Below are 17,952 nucleotides of genomic sequence, written 5' to 3'. Positions count from 1 at the left end.
GCCAATGATGGTCCATTAGTAGCTTTCCTCTTAACCTTGACAACCGCAAGAAGCCAACTCTTAGGAACAAATTCTGAACCATCCCATGTCCAGGTCTCCAACAGCTGACGTGCTGATGATATGTTCTTGGTGCTTGATGTCATCAATGTATCCAATAACTTCCGAGAGATTGGACAATCGGCGTAAGTGCTCTGTATTGGATATAAACTTCCAATAGTAGTTCCACGATAACAACTTATGAAGAAAACAACATCTATAAATTGGACCATCCCATATACATCTATGTGAAGGATTCCATGAGATTTCTGCAGAATTTGAAACTTAAGCTGGTCTTAAAAATTTTACCATCACTGCAGCACCAAACGACCACAATTCGCGTACCAACTTCGCAAAATTTGACACCATTCAAATGGTCCCTAACAATCAATGCCATTCTAAAATATTAAACTTAATCTCCCAAATTTATAAGCATATATAAATGGCAAATTTCTCTCCCTCTCTCTCTTTTGATGGCAAATTCTTTGTTCTCCCTCTTCCTCGTTTTTTAGAGGAACAAAGAGAGGGAGAGTGAGAAAAGGAGAAAAGAGAGGGCGAGGAAAGAAGAAGAGAGATAAGAAGGAGAAGATGGGATATAGGTTAGAATTTAAGAGAGCTATGTGGCCATTTTATGGAGGAGGGTTGGGGGGTAGGATGCGATAAATGTTAGAGTTTGGAGAAAGATTTTGTGTATAAAGGTGATGGTGATGACAGATCCCATTATCACCTTCCAGCTAACTACGTCCACATTGGCTAACAAGTACGTACCACCGGCAAGCTTTGATTCTAGTCAGGAAGAGAGAGGATTACATTGCAACAGCTCAAAAAATATGGATTGATGTTGCAGCAATTGGATATGTAGTATTTGTAAATTTTTATAGATTTTTTTTCTTTTCAGCCTTCATCTTTTTGATTGAGAGGGAGGTATGTTCTTACCAAGAAAAAAAAAGAAAGAGAGGTGTGTGCAACCTTTTAGCAAAAATTGCAATCCCAAAGTAATAATGCTGCAAATTTCTTATTCCTCTTTGTACAATTAAATGGGATATTATTGTGATTCACGAAGCAACAATAATTTTCACAATCTTCTCAGACAATTGATAAGCAAAATAATCAAACAACTTATAAATAAGAGATACCATAATTTTAATGTAAAAATTTTTTCAACATGAATCTTTCACTATCTAGAAGAATTTGCTTACTATAGGTTTTTTCTAAATCAACTAGAAGTTATACAAATATATTATTAAGATTAAATCTTGATTTCTATGATAAGGATAATTATCACTAATAAGATGGATTTCAACAATAAATAAAAAATAAAGGATATATCTCACTAAGTGTGGATGATCGAAATAATTAACAAAGAAGATTTTTTTTTTGATATAGTGGAGATGTTCGTATCACTCTAGTACGACTACATCCAACAAAATCAAGAAAAGAGTCTCCCAAAAGGCTAGAGTGATCTTCTCCACATCAATTCATACGATCCCCCCAGTATGCTTGACCACATAAGGGGCCATCCAATCAGCAGTGCTGTTGGCCTTACAATATATATGTCAAATATCGGTGGAGAAACAGCCCTCATCATACTCCAAATGTCATGAAGAAGAGGGTGTAGCATCGCCTTCGGTGGTTGGTCTCGAAGCCAAGCAATCACAGTGACCGAGTCCTCTTCAACCACTAGTCTCTCAACCCCAAGTCTCAATTTGGCAAATGTGACACCAGCTCAAGCCGTCTGTAGCAAGCTACCAAAATTGTACTTCCTGTAAGATGATGCCCACCAGCAGCTACGAACCTAGAGTCAGGTCCACAAATCATAAAATCCATGCCCTCTCTGCTACCTCTCATGCTGCCATCGAAGTTGACCTTGAGGAATCCAAGGGTGGGAGTTCTCAAGTCTCAAATAATAAACACCAACTGGATCACTGCTGGAGCAGCAGAGAGTTTCAGATGGCCTAAATAGTCAAGGTCAAACTAGTCAATAAACATCACATGGCCTTCGAAACTGAATCATCGCCCTCTCCAGTGTGAGTCTCGTTGATTGCCACATCACCTCAAAAACACCCCTATTTCTAGCCAACCAGATATTATAAGCAATGTAAGCAACCTAGATCCCCAAAGCTCTAGAAGAGTCAGACTCTACAGTCCTCCGAAGTGCCTCCAAAAAAAATTGGGTAGGCTCTGCAGGGGCCGCGATAGGCCAACCATCCTCAAGATTAGTCATTCAGTCATCCGATAAAGTAGCATAATTTTTTTTCTTTTCCTTTTTCCCCATCTTCTATTTTCTTTCTTTTCCTCGTCGCCACATCAATTACCATACAACAAAAAAACCCTAGTAGGTTACGTAAAGAAAACAACATTCTTTGTTTATTTTATTTTGAAAAGGCATGGTTGCATATGAGGAGGGGCCACACCAATAAATCTCTTTCTCCCAACTCATGTAAGAGGTTCCACCAAACCTACTTTCTCTCTATAAGTAATATTTTTTTTTATGAGTAAGAGTTTAGTCATCATATTTGATCTATTATCATCAATATAGATTTTTTCAAGACACAGCAACTTTATCTACAAAGCATCTCGAATCTAATAATATTTTACATCAATATGCTTGGACTTCGAATGAAATGCTGAGTTCTTTGAAAGATGGATGACACTTTGATTGTCATAATAAAATATATACTTCTCTTGTTTTAGACCCAACTCGTATAGAAAATTTTTCATCCATAAAATTTCTTTGTGAGCTTCTGTAATTATGATGGACTCGATCTCTATAGTGGATAAAGCAACATATTTTTGTGACTTAGATTGCTGTAATTGCTCCCCTATAGAAGTCATCAAGTACTATAATGTGAACTTTTTAGAATCTATATCACTAGCTATGTTTGCATCTGTGTACCCATCTAATACAGTTTTGCCATTATCGAAGCACAAACTGGCTATAAAAGTACCTCTAAAATATTTAAAAATTTATTTAACAACTGTTCAAAGTTTCTTACCAAGATTAGAGGAAAACCAACTTGCAAGATGAACTGCATGAGTAATATCTAACCTTATACAAACCATAACATATATCAAACTACCAAATACAAATGCACAAGAAATCTTCTTCATTTCTTCTTTATCTTTATCACTTATAGGATATTGCTTGGGATATACTTTGAAGTGATCTATAAATGGAGAACAAATTGGTTTCGACTTGCACATATGGAATATTTTTAGCATCTTTTTGATTTATCTCTTTTGAGACAACCAAAGCTTTCTATGCTTCCTTTTATAATTAATTCTTATGCTAAAAATTTATTTAGTTGGCCTCAAGTTCTTCATGGCAAAGGACTTACTTAACTCTCTTTTCAAACTTTTAATATTTCTAGCATCATGACTAACAATCAATATATCATCTACATAAAGTAAGAGAATAATAAAATCTTAATCAAAAAATCTCTTTATAAATACACAATGATCAAAAGTAGTTTTGCTATATCCATGGTTTATCATGAAGAAATTAAACCTTTTATACCACTGCCAAAATATCTATTTGAGTCCACATAAGCTTTTTTTGATCTATATACAAGACGCTCTTTATCCTTAACAATGAATCCTTCTAACTGCTCTACGTAAATTTTCTCCTTCAAGTTACCATGGAGGAAAGTAATTTTCATATTAAATTATTCAATCACCAAATCACGCTTGCAACTAAAGTAAAAAAAAACTTGGATTGAAGGCATCTTGATTATACACAGGCGAGAAAATTTCTTTAAAGTCAATATCTTTTTTCTGATCAAATCCCTTCATAACCAACCATGCTTTGTATCTTGACTATAGGCTCTTTTTTTCAGTTTTCAACCTGAACATCTATTTATTCTTGAGTGCTTTCTCATCCTTAGCCAGTTTCACTAACTCAAATATATAGTTCTTATGTAAGAATTTTATCTTCTCCTATATGACTTTAAATCACTCTCTCTTTTACTCATAATCCATAGCCTCTTAATAGCATTCTGATTCTCCTCCATTACTGATCATCATGTACTTATAAAGAAAATATCTCTGAGAAAGTTGATACTCTCTCGTAGATCTTAATTGAGATTCAACTGATGGTTCTGGAGGAACTGACTTAACATGCTTATCGGCACATCATTATCAAGTATAAGCTCATCAACTGTATTACCATCATCTTTCTATACATCTCTCATGTTATCATCATTCATAATGATAGAAGGCACCGAATCCAAATAGATATAATTTTTAGTGATAGACTTTGGCTTCTTAGTTTCTTCAAAATATTTAATTGTCTAATCTATTAGAAGTATAACATCTTTACTTCTGTCAACTTTCTTATCAATCGGATCCCATAATCTATAATCAAATTCTTCATGTGCATAACTCAAGAAGATACACTGTTTAGACTTGTCATTAAGTTTAGATCTCTCATCTTTAAGGATATGAATAAATGCCCTACAACCAACACCCTCCAATAATCATATAATATATCTTTTTTGGTCCACACTCTTTCTGGATACATCACATTTAAGAAGAATCGAAGGAGAAAAGTTGATCAAATCAACTGTAATTCTCATCACTTCACCCTAAAAGAATTTAGCCATCTTTCTATTTCTCTTTCAACACTAGTATAAAAATACTTAAACACATTGAGCACATGGTCTTTAAATTTCAAAACAAAAGTTCATACTTTTATAGAATAATCATAATAAGGATAACAAAATATAAAGTCCCATCAAGAGTTCTAGCATCTATAGTGCAAATATTTGTGTGAAGTAAATCCAAAATATATGATCTTTTATGTGGATGGGATTTATTAAATACAACTTTATGCTATTTATTAGTTAAACAATCAGTGCATGTCTTCAAAAAAGTATCTTCTATGGGAAGGATTTTCTTTTTGATAAGAATGTCAAATCCCTTCTTACTTATATAGCTATGCCACTTGTACCATAATTCAGTGAAAGAATCTTCAATTATATTCACCTCCTCCTTACATAATTTTGTTTGCATCATATAAAGTGTGCTTGATTTCTTTTCTCTTGCTATCATTAAAGAATCTTTGGTGTGCTTTCATTTTTTTTTACTAAAATGATTGCGGTAATCTTCATCCTCATGTACTCCAATAGAGATCATGTATAGACAGATATTAGGAACATGTCTCATATTTTTTAATAATAGTTAACATTCAACTTTGGTTTCTAAGCAAATATCTTTCACACTCGTAATCTTAATTACTCCATTTTTCATCCCAACACTATCAAAATCACTATTAATGTTGGATGTGAAGATGTCATATAAAAAAGTAACATAGAAAAAAGTACTTGAGTTAATAATCCAAATACAATTCTGGCATATAAAGTTCACACAATCTTGATCATAAATACCAGTAACATCAACATCAGATGCAACCATTGTTGTATCATTTTCTTCATTCTTTTCTTTACCTCTCTCTTTTGATTGCTCTTTTTTAATACTACATTTTCATATACCTTGGCTTGTCATAATGAAAATATTTTATTTTTTTCTAAATTTATCCTTTCTGTTAGCTTATCATGGTTGTTAAAATTTTATTTGTTTCTAATTTTATTTCTCTCCATCTTTTTGTAACCAATGCCACTGATTGTGTAGTCATACCATATTATGTTCTTTTGGTCTCCTCATCAAGCATGCTATCCTTTACCATGCCCAATATTACCACACCATTAGGAGCTGAATTAATGAATGATACAATCAGAATTTTTTAATTATTAGATAAGAAATTAAGCAACAATAATATTTGCAACTTATCATCTAGCATTATTTTATAGCAGTTAGTTGATTTACTATATCTTGAAATCTACTCAAATGCTCGGCAATTGAACTTTCCTCCTTATATTTCATATTCATAAGCTTTTTGATTATCAAAAAATTTACTCTGTGCAGTTTTCTGCTCATGGAGACTTTTAAATTTCTTCCATAAATTATGGATATTAGTTTCCATAGTAATATAATGAAAAGCATTATCATCTATCTATTATCTGATTAACCTAATTATCTTCTTATGTATCTCCTTCTATTCTTGCTTAATTTTGTCACTTGGTTTGGCACGATCCCCTTCAAAGAAATCATACAATTCTTTGCAAAATAATAAATCTTTCATTTAGAGTTTTCAAATTGAATAATTGGAAGATGTGAGTTCAACTACATCACCATATATATATTTCTCTATTGAATCAATATAAAAAAATTTGATCACTGATAACCATGCTCTAATACTATTTTGTTAGAAAAAATTCACAAAATAATAATATTATAAATTTTATTTCTCTTTATGCAATTAAATAGGATATCACTATGATTCACTAACCAACAATAATTTCACAATCTTCTCAGGCAATTAATAATTAAAATAATTAAGCAATCCACAAATAAAAGATATCATAATTTTAATATAAAAATATTTTTAATGTAAGTTTTCTACTATCTAGAATAATGGGATTATTATAGATCATATTTAGATTATTTAGAGGCTACACAAATATATATTAAGATTAAATCTTAATTTTCACAATAAAAACAATCGTGATCAATAAGATGAATTTTAATAATAAATAAAAAATAGGTGATAGATGTCACGCTCCGAACTCAACATCCGGATCGGATACGTGATGGCCGCACACTCCTTAGAGCAAGCCCTAAAGAATATGCAAGGCGAAATTAAATCATTACAATCTCATCAACCATAATATTTAATTTCAATAATAATTCATAAAATCTTGCATAATTATAATTTAAATTTTTTCAATTTTCTGATCAGATACTATGACACTTTATTTATCCTTCTGCTCACCCGTAAATCCAGATCATAGCCAATCATAAGCATCCTGTAACTCTGAGAAGAAAAAGAAAGATGAAGGGGTGTGAGCTTTACAGCCCAATAAGAATTCCCATATCACACTGATATAGTAATATAGTCTGAAAATAAGGATAAGCAGTAAGATATAAAATCTCATATTCAATGTCCAGAATAATGCAAACATTCATAAATTTTCTATCTTGTTAAAATAGATACATCATCATATGTAAACAGGCGAAACACTTTTATTCAACAATTATTTCATGTCTTACCTTTCATTTCTCTTTTCATAATCACATGATTTTTAACCTTTTCTTTCTGGCTCTAAACTATCCAAGTCTATACCTCAGTCATCATCCGGATCGAATCCACTTAAAAAGTCTTTCAAGACTGTCCCAAGATGAGCTCCTGGCCGGCTGTCCCACGTACGAAAGTCCGTGAGAGGCTGTCCCAGGCATAAGCTCCTGGCGGGCTGTCCCAAGCATGAGCTCCTAGCCGACTGATCCACCTGTAAGCCAGTGGGGGCTATCCCAAGCATAAGCTCCTGGCGGGCTGTCCCAGGCATAAGCTCCTGGCCGGCTGTTCCATATGACAAGGCTAGTCCATACCATATATCTCTTTCTTTTTCTTTAATCATTATGTGTTGATTTCATCAAATCAATTCTGTCTTACATTATGATCAATTCAGATATGTCATATCCATATAATCATGCCATCAATCTCTGATACATATATATTGTTCTAACATATTCATGCTCAAAATCAAATAACAGTATCTCAGGTATAATAATTTCATCGATCTCAAATCTGACGATGTAAAACCAATGATGCAAGACCGACAGTAAAATAGCATATATATAATGGTGATCATGTACAGAAATTCTTACCTTTACCGATGACTGACCCAAGCACAGAAATCAATGTTCTTCTTTAATTTATGAATATCTTTAACAAAATATTTCACTCGATATCATTTGCAGACAATCATCTCTTCATAACCCTGATCAAATATAAAAATCATATATGGAGAAAATTATCCGATAATCGATCCTAATAACACAAATCTAGGACCTCTCTTAGAATTAACCAAAATTAGGATTTGTCTAAGTATCTAGATCCTCCATTGGTCCACAAGACTTTTAGAGAGAGAAAATACATGAAGAGAGAGAAAATTCTAGAGAGAGAAAGTAGAGAGAGAAAGTGGAGAGAGAATCCTCGTATCCTTCCGATGAGGCAATCATGGTCGAGATCATCAGAGATCCTATCAGGGTGAATCAAGTGTTACAATTTCGAATAGGATCGGATGGGATCAGATCTATTGCACGAATTTCGGAGCAATCTCAAATCATCATATTTTTATTTCAAATTTATCCTAGGGTCTGTGATGTAATCAGAGAGAGAGAGTAGAGAAAGATTCTAGAGAGATAAAATCCACAAAAAGAGAAAAAAAATCTAGAGAGATAAAATAGAGAGACAATTTAGAGAGAGAAGGTAGAGAGAGGAGAGAGAGAAAATTTTTTTCTTTTCTTCTTCTTCTTATTTTATTTTATTTTTATTTTTTTCTTTCTCTTTTTCTTTTCTTTTCTTTTTCTTCTTCTTTTTTCTTTTTCTTTTCTTTTTCTTTTTTCTTTTTCTTTTCTTCTTTTCTTCCCGCGGCTTGTTTTTGACCGAAACAGGGGATCTTTGATCCCCTCATTGGTTGGCCGGCCAGTGGTGCAGCCGGTGCGCGGATGGTCGACGGCCGAAGGAGAGGTGATCTGGCGGCAAGAGGTGGCCAAACCGGTGGTCGGCGGTGACCACCGGCGACGAAAAACGGCAAAAAGAAGGATTTCTTCCGCAACAAAATCCGGCGACTCCGGTCGTCGGCGAGTGTGCACATCGGCACGGGAAGGAAGGGAGAGAAGAGAAGAAAGGGAGGAGGCTTACCTCCGTCGCCAGCGAAGCTTTTCCGGCGAGAAATTGGACGGCACAGGGATGGGTCTCCGTGAGGAATTTTCGACGATTGCCGCTGTTTTGCCCCAGAATTTTCGATGGAAAGAAGAGAGGAGGGATCTCCTCCTTAAATAGGACCGGGGGGAGCTTGTCTCCGACTCCGATTGGGAGCCGTTGAATGGAGGAAGAAGACTCCCGAAAGGAGTCTTCTCCCCTGTTTTTTTTTTTTTGTGGGCTGTGGCTGATTCTAGGCCCAATTTGGGTCGAGGTGTTACATTCTCCCCCCTTCAAATAATTTCGTCCTCAAAATTAAGTTATGTTGTTGAGATATATTTCAAAGTATACATTCTTCTTATCATTCTCAAACTTACAATAATGTCTTATATATTATTTATTTCTCATGATCTTGTTATAACAAAATTATTTAAAATTTCAAATTCATCTCCTCTTATTGATTTCTCAACTTTTTCGAAGAACCGTAACATTTTAGACTTGTATTAATATACCACCATTATTTATCTAATACATTCCACTCAAAATTCATAATTATCTTAGACTGCCTATGATAGAAAAATAAATAAAGGTCAAACATCGGGCACTCTTCACAATCATCGATTTCTTTCTTCTCTTGACCTTCCAACAAATTTTATATGTAGACTCTCATTTTTAAAAAAAAATCTCAATCTTCTATATCAGTTCGAATAATAATATTAATTTTTTTTAAAAAAAAAAAATGAGATCTATGTCAGAACATTCTAAGTTTGAACTAATATCAGAACTATCAAGCTGTTAATAAACTTGAGATATCTAGAATTTCTTGATATTATCTATAATTATCTGGCTATAATCAGATTAGATCAAAATCTGTAGCATCCTTTTCTTATCAATAAAATTCTTCCTTATTTGCAACTAATGTATTCCATCATAACTTTTGATTTAAAGAATTAATATTTCTAATCAATTCAGACCATCATGCTTTTGCTGCGCACTCTGACCTCAACTTACCAAATTATATAAGTCTATCAAAGATAAAATATTCTTATATGTTAGATCAATCCAGGATAGATCTAACCTTCAAATTTTATATAAGACTTAGGGTAAAATTTTAAGTTTCTTTATCTTTACTACCTTCGGGTATAGCATATAAAAATTAAATCTTGATCTACTTTCTATGTTTGAAATCATTGCATAAGTTTCATCACTCTTCAAAAATCTGACATGTCTAGAATTAATTGGAGTTAATCTTAGATTTACCTTATAATCATTTAGATAATTTTTAAATCAATTTTTTTTTTAAAAGAATTAATTCTAACTTGATAACTAAAAGAACTCAAGCCAACATCCTTAAGTAGAATCAACTTGATTATTTCTTATAGAGCTCTCTTCATCACAACCCTTAATATTAATCGATAAATCCATAGAAAATCTTGTCCCTTGTATAAGTCATTCAAAATTTAACACTAGCAAGATGTCTTAGTTCAATTTTAAAAAAAAATATCTAAACTTTGACTTGAATAATTAATACATTTCACCATCTTCAACAAAAAAATTAATCCACAGATAGTAATTCAAATTATTAAAGATTTCATCATAACCTGTATATCATACTCTGACAAAATAATTTTTTTTTCTTTAAATTAACAACAATATCAAAATACTTTTGATCCACTTAGAAAAATAAACTTTTGACTTGAGATTCAATGCAACTTGAAAGATCAAAGAATCCTATTCAAAATATGATATTTTGAGTAACCAAAGATTTCTCCAAAATGTGTATCTCATATTCTCATAATAAAAATTCAAATACATTTTTCATTTAAAATTGAGTTTCTTATATGACCTCTTATGGGTTCAGTGTTCAAAAATATTTCTCTCTCATATGATGTAATTTCTTCTTAGACCATACTCTAATTTAACTTTCTTTGATAAGTCCAAAATTTATAATGCTCAAACAATTATCATCGAAATTAAAAAAAAATATCATGATCTTCAATCATATAAATTTTACATTCCAAAATCATCTAGTATACTCAACATAACTTATCAATACCTCCCACTTTATTTCAAGATCAACTCTTTTCATACTTAGGTTAACCTTACTAATTGAAATCTAAGATATAACTCGTCAATTCTATTATAGATATCATATGCCACTTATACATAAATTTCATCTTAATATCTATTGACTCGAAATCTAATTACCGGATCGTTTGTTTTATGTCTATCATGTTCCTTATGATCATAACCTAAGTTTAAATATCACTAAAATCATAATTTCAATAATTATAATCTTAAGCTTAAATACCACTTAAATCATATTCTCTAATAATCATAACTTAAATTGTAATATCATTCTATCATACCTTTAATAATCATAATCTTAAACTTTGATTTTATCAATCATACTCTATTGATTATAATATCAAGTTTTGATATCATTTATATGACAATCCCTAATGACCTTAAACTTGGGCTCTAGTACTGTTCTGTCATATCCTAATCACTTGTATCATTGTCTCCAATTAAACGTAACTTAACCTCTAAGCTCAGATGCCACTCTGTCACATCCTACAGATCTTATATAAAGTTTTAATATCTCTTCATAATCTCTGGTGTCTTAAACCTGAGCTATGATATTATTCTATCACATCCTAATCATTTATATCGTAATCTCCAATGTTCATAACCTAAGCTCTGATACCATTCTGTCATGCCCCGAACCTAACATCCGGATCGGATACGTGATGGCCGCACACTCCTTAGAGCAAGCCCTAAAGAATATGCAATGCCAAATTAAATCATTACAATCTCATTAACCATAATATTTAATTTCAATAATAATTCATAAAATCTTGCATAATTACAATTTAAATTTCTTCAATTTTCTGATCAGATACTATGACACTTTATTTATCCTTCTGCTCACTTGTAAATCCAGATCATAGCCAATCATAAGCATCCTGTAACTCTGAGAAGAAAAAGAAAGATGAAAGGGTGTGAGCTTTACAGCCCAGTAAAAATTCTCATATCACACTGATATAGTAATATAGTCTGAAAATAAGGATAAGCAGTAAGATATAAAATCTCATGTTCAATGTCCAGAATAATGCAAACATTCATAAATTTTCTGTCTTGTTAAAATAGATGCATCATCATATGTTAACAGGCGAAATACTTTTATTCAACAATTATTTCATATCTTACCTTTCATTTCTCTTTTCATAATCACATGATTTTTAACCTTTTCTTTCTGGCTCTGAACTATCCAAGTCTATACCTCAGTCATCATCCGGATCGAATCCACTTAAAAAGTCTTTCAAATCTGTCCTAGGATGAGCTCCTGGCCGGCTGTCCCACGTACAAAAGCCCGTGAGAGGCTGTCCCAGGCATAAGCTCCTGACGGGCTGTCCCAAGCATGAGCTCCTAGCCGGCTGATCCACCTGTAAGCCAGTGGGGGCTGTCCCAGGCATAAGCTCCTGGCGGGCTGTCCCAGACATAAGCTCCTGGCCGGCTGTTCCATATGACAAGGCTAGTCCATATCATATATCTCTTTCTTTTCCTTTAATCATTATGTGTTGATTTCATCAAATCAATTCTGTCTTACATTATGATCAATTCAGATATGTCATATCCATATAATCATGCCATCAATCTCTGATACACATATATTGACCTAACATACTCATGCTCAAAATCAAATAACAGTATCTCAGGTATTATAATTTTATCGATCTCAAATCTGACGATGTAAAACCAACGATGCAAGACCGACAGTAAAATAGCATATATATAATGGTGATCATGTACAGAAATTCTTACCTTTACCGATGACTGACCCAAGCATAGAAATCAATGTTCTTCTTTAATTTATGAATATCTTTAATAAAATATTTCACTCGATATCATTTGCAGACAATCATCTCTTCATAACCCTGATCAAATATAAAAGTCATATATGAAAAAAATTATCCGATAATCGATCCTAATAACACAAATCTAGGACCTCTCTTAGAATTAACCAAAATTAGGATTTGTCTAAGTATCTAGACCCTCCATTGGTCCACAAGACTTTTAGAGAGAAAAAATTCATGAAGAGAGAGAAAATTCTAGAGAGAGAAAGTAGAGAGAAAAAGTGGAGAGAGAATCTTCGTATCCTTCCGATGAGGTAATCATGGTCGAGATCATCAGAGATCCTATCAGGGTGAATCAAGTGTTACAATTTCGAATAGGATCGGCTGGGATCAGATCTACCGCACGAATTTCGGAGCAATTTCAAATCATCATATTTTTATTTCAAATTTATCCTAGGGTCTGTGATGTAACCAGAGAGAGAGTAGAGAAAGATTCTAGAGAGATAAAATCCATAAAAAGAGAGAAAAAATAGAGAGAGAATCTAGAGAGAGAAATTGGAGAGAGAAGGTAGAGAGAGGAGAGAGAGAAAATTTTTCTCTCTTCTTCTTCTTTTTATTTTATTTTATTTTTATTTTTCTTTTTCTCTTTTTCTTTTCTTTTTTTTTCTTTTTCTTTTTCCTTTTTCTTTTTCTTTTTCCTTTTTTTTTTTCTTTTCTTTTCTTTTCTTCTTCTTCCTTCTTCTTTTCTTCCCGCAGCTTGTTTTTGACCGAAACAGGGGATCTTTGATCCCCTCATTGGTTGGCCGGCCGGTGGTGCAGCCGGCGCGGGGATGGTTGGCGGCCGAAGGAGAGGTGATCTGACGGCAAGAGGTGGCCAAATCGGTGGTCGGCGGTGACCACCGACGACGAAAAACGGCAAAAAGAAAGATTTCTTCTGCAACAAAATCCGGCGACTCCGGTCGCCGGCGAGCATGCACATCGGCACGGGAAGGAAGGGAGAGAAGAGAGGAAAGGGAGGAGGCTTACCTCCGTCGCCGGTGAAGCTTTTCCGACGAGAAATTGGACGGCACAGGGATGGATCTCCGTGAGGAATTTCCGGCGATTGCCGCCGTTTTGCCCCAGGATTTTCGATGGAAAAGAGAGAGGAGGGATCTCCTCCTTGAATAGGGCCGGAGGGAGCTTGTCTCCGACTCCGATTGGGAGCCGTTGAACGGAGGAAGAAGACTCCCTTCGGGAGTCTTCTCCCCTGTCTTTTTTTTTTTTTTTTTTGTGGGCTGTGGCTGATTTTGGGTCCAATTTGGACCGGGGTATTACAATAGATCCCAACAAGATATTTAAAATAATTATTATTATTATTTTAAAATAAAAATAATTCAATATATAATTTTTTGATGTTAAAAATAATATTGTAAAATTTTATCAAAATTGAAATAACATTAATCATTCGATCGTCTGACAAATGCAGTTTTTTTCTACCTTTCTTTCCTATCCAATGTTTTTTTTTTTTTTTTTCTCCCCGCCGCCGCCGCCGCCGCCCTCGGTACTTCCCGGCGGATTCAGTGAAAAATCACGCTTCTTTTCTATATATTTTGATAAAACGTAGGTCCCACACGATGAGGGACACAAATATAACCATGAACTGGGGAGTGCCAACAGAATGAGGCAGCACCAAGAAAGGAAAAATGTCCCGGTCGTGCAAGGTGGCGGTGATCGGGGCCGGAGTGTCGGGTCTGGTCGCCAGCCGAGAGCTTCTCCGGGAGGGTCACCGAGTTGTGGTGTTCGAGAAGGCGGACCGGGTGGGCGGGACCTGGGTGTACGATCCCGAGACCGACTCCGACCCGGTCGGCCTGAACCCGGCCCGGCGGGTTGTCCATGGGAGCCTCTACGCGTCGCTCCGCACCAACCTCCCCCGCCTGCTGATGGGATTCCGTGACTACCCCTTTCCGGAACCGGCGAAGACCCCTGGCGACCGGCGGGCGTTCCCGGGCCACGCGGAGGTTCTCAGATTTATCGAGGCCTTCGCGCGGGACTCCGGGGTGCTCGAGGCGGTGCGGTTCCGGGCGGAGGTGGTGCGGGTGGCGATGGGTCGAAGGAAGGACGAGTGGGTGGTGGAGTGGCGGACGGAGGCGGAGGCAGAGGTAGAGAAGGAAGAGTTCGAGGCCGTAGTGGTGTGCAATGGGCACCACACCGAACCCAGCGTTCCAACGATTGCAGGTGAGTGTAGGTGACCACCTCCCGGCATATGCGAACCATGGGTGGTCAAATTTCACATTTGTAAGTCAGCCTTGCAGTCAGTAGAAACCAAGAGAAGTAGAATTTGGAATTTATTAAGCTTTCTTGTAGTTCTAAGGGTCTGGAGGCCCATAGGCCAACTCATGACCTTCATGTTATGTTTTGCTTCATCTTTTTTAGGTTCAATGCTATAGAGACATTTTTCTCATTTTCTGATTAAATATGCTGAAAGTTTAATTTGAAAATATGTGACAGGTATTGATAGATGGCCTGGAAAGCAAGTACATAGCCACAACTATCGTGTTCCAGAACCATTTCGAGACCAGGTTCTTAGCAACCTTGTTTTTGTTTTTTTGGCTAAAAAGCTAGCTTGCTTTACTTCTGTAGACTATAATTGATTCGTGCTAAATTTAAGAATATTACATTAGAAGTGATTTGAGGATAAGTATATCCAAGTTATGGAGGCATCCAACTTGGGAATCATGGTTTTGTGATTTTACCTTTCTCAGCTATGACTAAAGAGCAAGATATTAATATATGTCAGGTAGTAGTTTTACCTGATCTGAGTTGTATTATGAGTAATGATCATAATGATATAAATATTCTGAAATGGTAGTATCAATAGATCTGTTGATGGATGAGAATGAACTGTCTCCTTCTTTGAAATTTAGCAAGCTAATTAGATGACCTAAGAGACTAAGAGTTGAATGAAAGAATAAATTAGAGGAGCGGTTCCTGAGAGTTATAGGACGATAGAAAGAAAGGTAGCGCTTAAGGTATTACAATAAGATCTATATGACTTTCATTTTCTTCGTGCTAAAATTGGAAGGGTCTTCAAGTGACTGCCTTCTATACCATGGCCATTTTAGATTGATAACATGTGTTTTGATGTTAGCCTATGTCTTGATAGAATCCGATCTATGTTATTTTGTTTCTTTAATTTGCTACATTGGAACAGAAAAATTGCATATTTATCTTGTTATTGTGCAGATTGTGGTTGTCATTGGAATGGGAGCCAGTGCCTATGATATATCTAGAGAAATATCAAAAGTGGCCAAAGAAGTTCACCTAGCATCAAGATCAACGAATACTGAAGTTGGAAAACATGATGGTCATATTAACATTTGGCAGCACTTAATGGTATTTTGACCTTAAATTTGATTTAATTTTGTTTTTCTATGTATCAACTTGCACCAGAAGAAGCATTAACACTAAATATTTCATCAGAGGAATCTTTACCCCCCAAAAAAAACAAAAACAGAGGAATAAAGATGATGACAGAAAGCTATTACAATTATCAAAATATTAGGTAGAAGGATACCCTTTATTTACTCGATAAAAGTTAGTCTAAATTATTTCAAGCAGGTAGACTGTGTTCATGAAGATGGTAAGGTGGACTTTGTTGATGGTTCATCACTAATTGCAGATGTGATCATTTACTGCACAGGGTATGTTGCCTTTTTTCCTCCTCCTCCATTGATACCTTCATGTTCTAATTCTGTTACCGTAGAAAACTTGCGAGGTAGCATTATTAATTAAGTATCCGGCTTTCTCTAGTTACTGTTTCCTTCTAACACTGATGTTTGTTTGCAGTTACAAGTACCATTTCCCTTTTCTCGAAACAGATGATGATACTGTAAACATTGAAGACAACCGTGTTGGACCTTTGTATAAGCATGTTTTCCCTCCAAGGGTAGCTCCATGGCTATCTTTTGTGGGATTACCTTATAAGGTTGGTATTTGTTTGATGACATCATCACCTTCAGCATGTTTCCATGCTGTTTGGTAGTCATTATCACCTTAGGGGACAGAGATTTCACTAAACTCATGCTGCTTAAGTTCTTTAAACTTTTTCAGTCGGACGTTAGAAAGTAATATATTGATGAATTGTAATGTCTTGGGTTGCATAAATTTTGTAATGTCATCTGTGGAGACAATGCAAAATGCTAATCAAATAACAAAGTTAAAGACATACATTAACTTATCAATGCTATTTCCAGGCCATCATTTTCCTAATGATGGAGTTACAGTCCAAATGGATAGCGCAAGTTCTGTCCAGTAAGATTGCACTGCCACCAGAAGAGGACATGATTGCATCTGTTAACAGCTTATATCAACAAATGGAAAAGAGAGGGAAGCCAAAACACCATACGCATTCACTTACAGATAATGTTTCAATGGCACGTTCATTTTTTTTTTATTCTCTTTTAAAGTTTAGCTCTTGTTACATCTGACCTCGTGCCTAATGATTCATATATTCTTATAAGTAGGCTGAGTACATGAATTGGCTTGCTGCTGAGGTTGGTGAGCCACCCATAGAGAAGTGGAGATTCCAGATGTATGACACAGCAATCGAGAGAATTTATGATCATCGTGGCGATGGGTATCGAGACAGATGGAATGTTGACCATTAGACAAGGGTGGTGCTGATGTTATGACATTGAATATCTATTCAAATTACTTGATATTCTGTATCATGATGGATTATAAAATCCAAGCCATCATCTCTTTGTAGGAAGTTGAGCTGTTAATAGAGTCAATTCTTCTGTCATTCTGAGCCAGAAAATAGTTATTGCTAATGCCACGCCTCCTCATACATTCAAGAACACAGTCTTTAGAAGATTTGAGCGGTAGTGAAGATTTGAAAGGCTCAAAGACTTGTCAATCTTGTTACAAATGTCCAAGCTTATGACTCATGATTATTCCTTCAAAAAATAAATATCATCAACATTGTATGCTTGATATTGGATATTGAGACTGGTTTCTAGTTGACAAATTTAATTTTAAAAGCTTTGATCATGTGTGTGACCTATATTTGATGGATATGGTGAAAAAGTTGATCTCATAAATTCATCATAAAGAGAGTGCACCTGTAAGGTGTCAACTGGGAAAGCCAGGGGAACATGCTTTCAGGCTTGGTTTTGGGTTGGTGGTGCTGAAATTGCAGCCATGCATGTGGACTCAGGTAGGCTCAAGTTGTGGCCAGTTTTTCAGTTGTTGGGTGGGAAAGAATTTATTCATTTCTTGAGTACGAAAAATCTTGTGCTTGAATTTTCATGGGCAGAA

The 17,952-nt window shown here is 35.1% G+C and overlaps 1 protein-coding gene across 2 annotated transcripts; it reads left to right on the top strand.

Moving 5' to 3' along the window:
• The first annotated feature begins 14,268 nt into the window (after positions 1-14,268).
• On the top strand, positions 14,269-17,635 carry LOC105054019 (flavin-containing monooxygenase FMO GS-OX5). 2 transcript variants are annotated; one of them, XM_010935389.4, is made up of 8 exons: positions 14,269-14,868; positions 15,142-15,212; positions 15,877-16,026; positions 16,252-16,334; positions 16,480-16,618; positions 16,887-17,066; positions 17,157-17,306; positions 17,402-17,635. In XM_010935389.4, exons 1-7 carry the CDS (start codon positions 14,337-14,339, stop codon positions 17,298-17,300), a joined length of 1,299 nt encoding a protein of 432 aa, XP_010933691.3. In that variant the 5' UTR covers positions 14,269-14,336; the 3' UTR covers positions 17,301-17,306; positions 17,402-17,635. The 2 variants fall into 2 exon arrangements, with proteins under 2 accessions (XP_010933691.3, XP_010933690.3); XM_010935388.3 differs by having other exon boundaries at positions 14,270-14,868; positions 17,157-17,635.
• Positions 17,636-17,952: the final 317 nt, after the last annotated feature.

Source organism: Elaeis guineensis, chromosome 11 (assembly GCF_000442705.2).
Source record: "Elaeis guineensis isolate ETL-2024a chromosome 11, EG11, whole genome shotgun sequence".
Taxonomy (NCBI): Eukaryota; Viridiplantae; Streptophyta; class Magnoliopsida; order Arecales; family Arecaceae; genus Elaeis; species Elaeis guineensis.
This window is presented reverse-complemented; position numbering and strand designations above follow the sequence as displayed.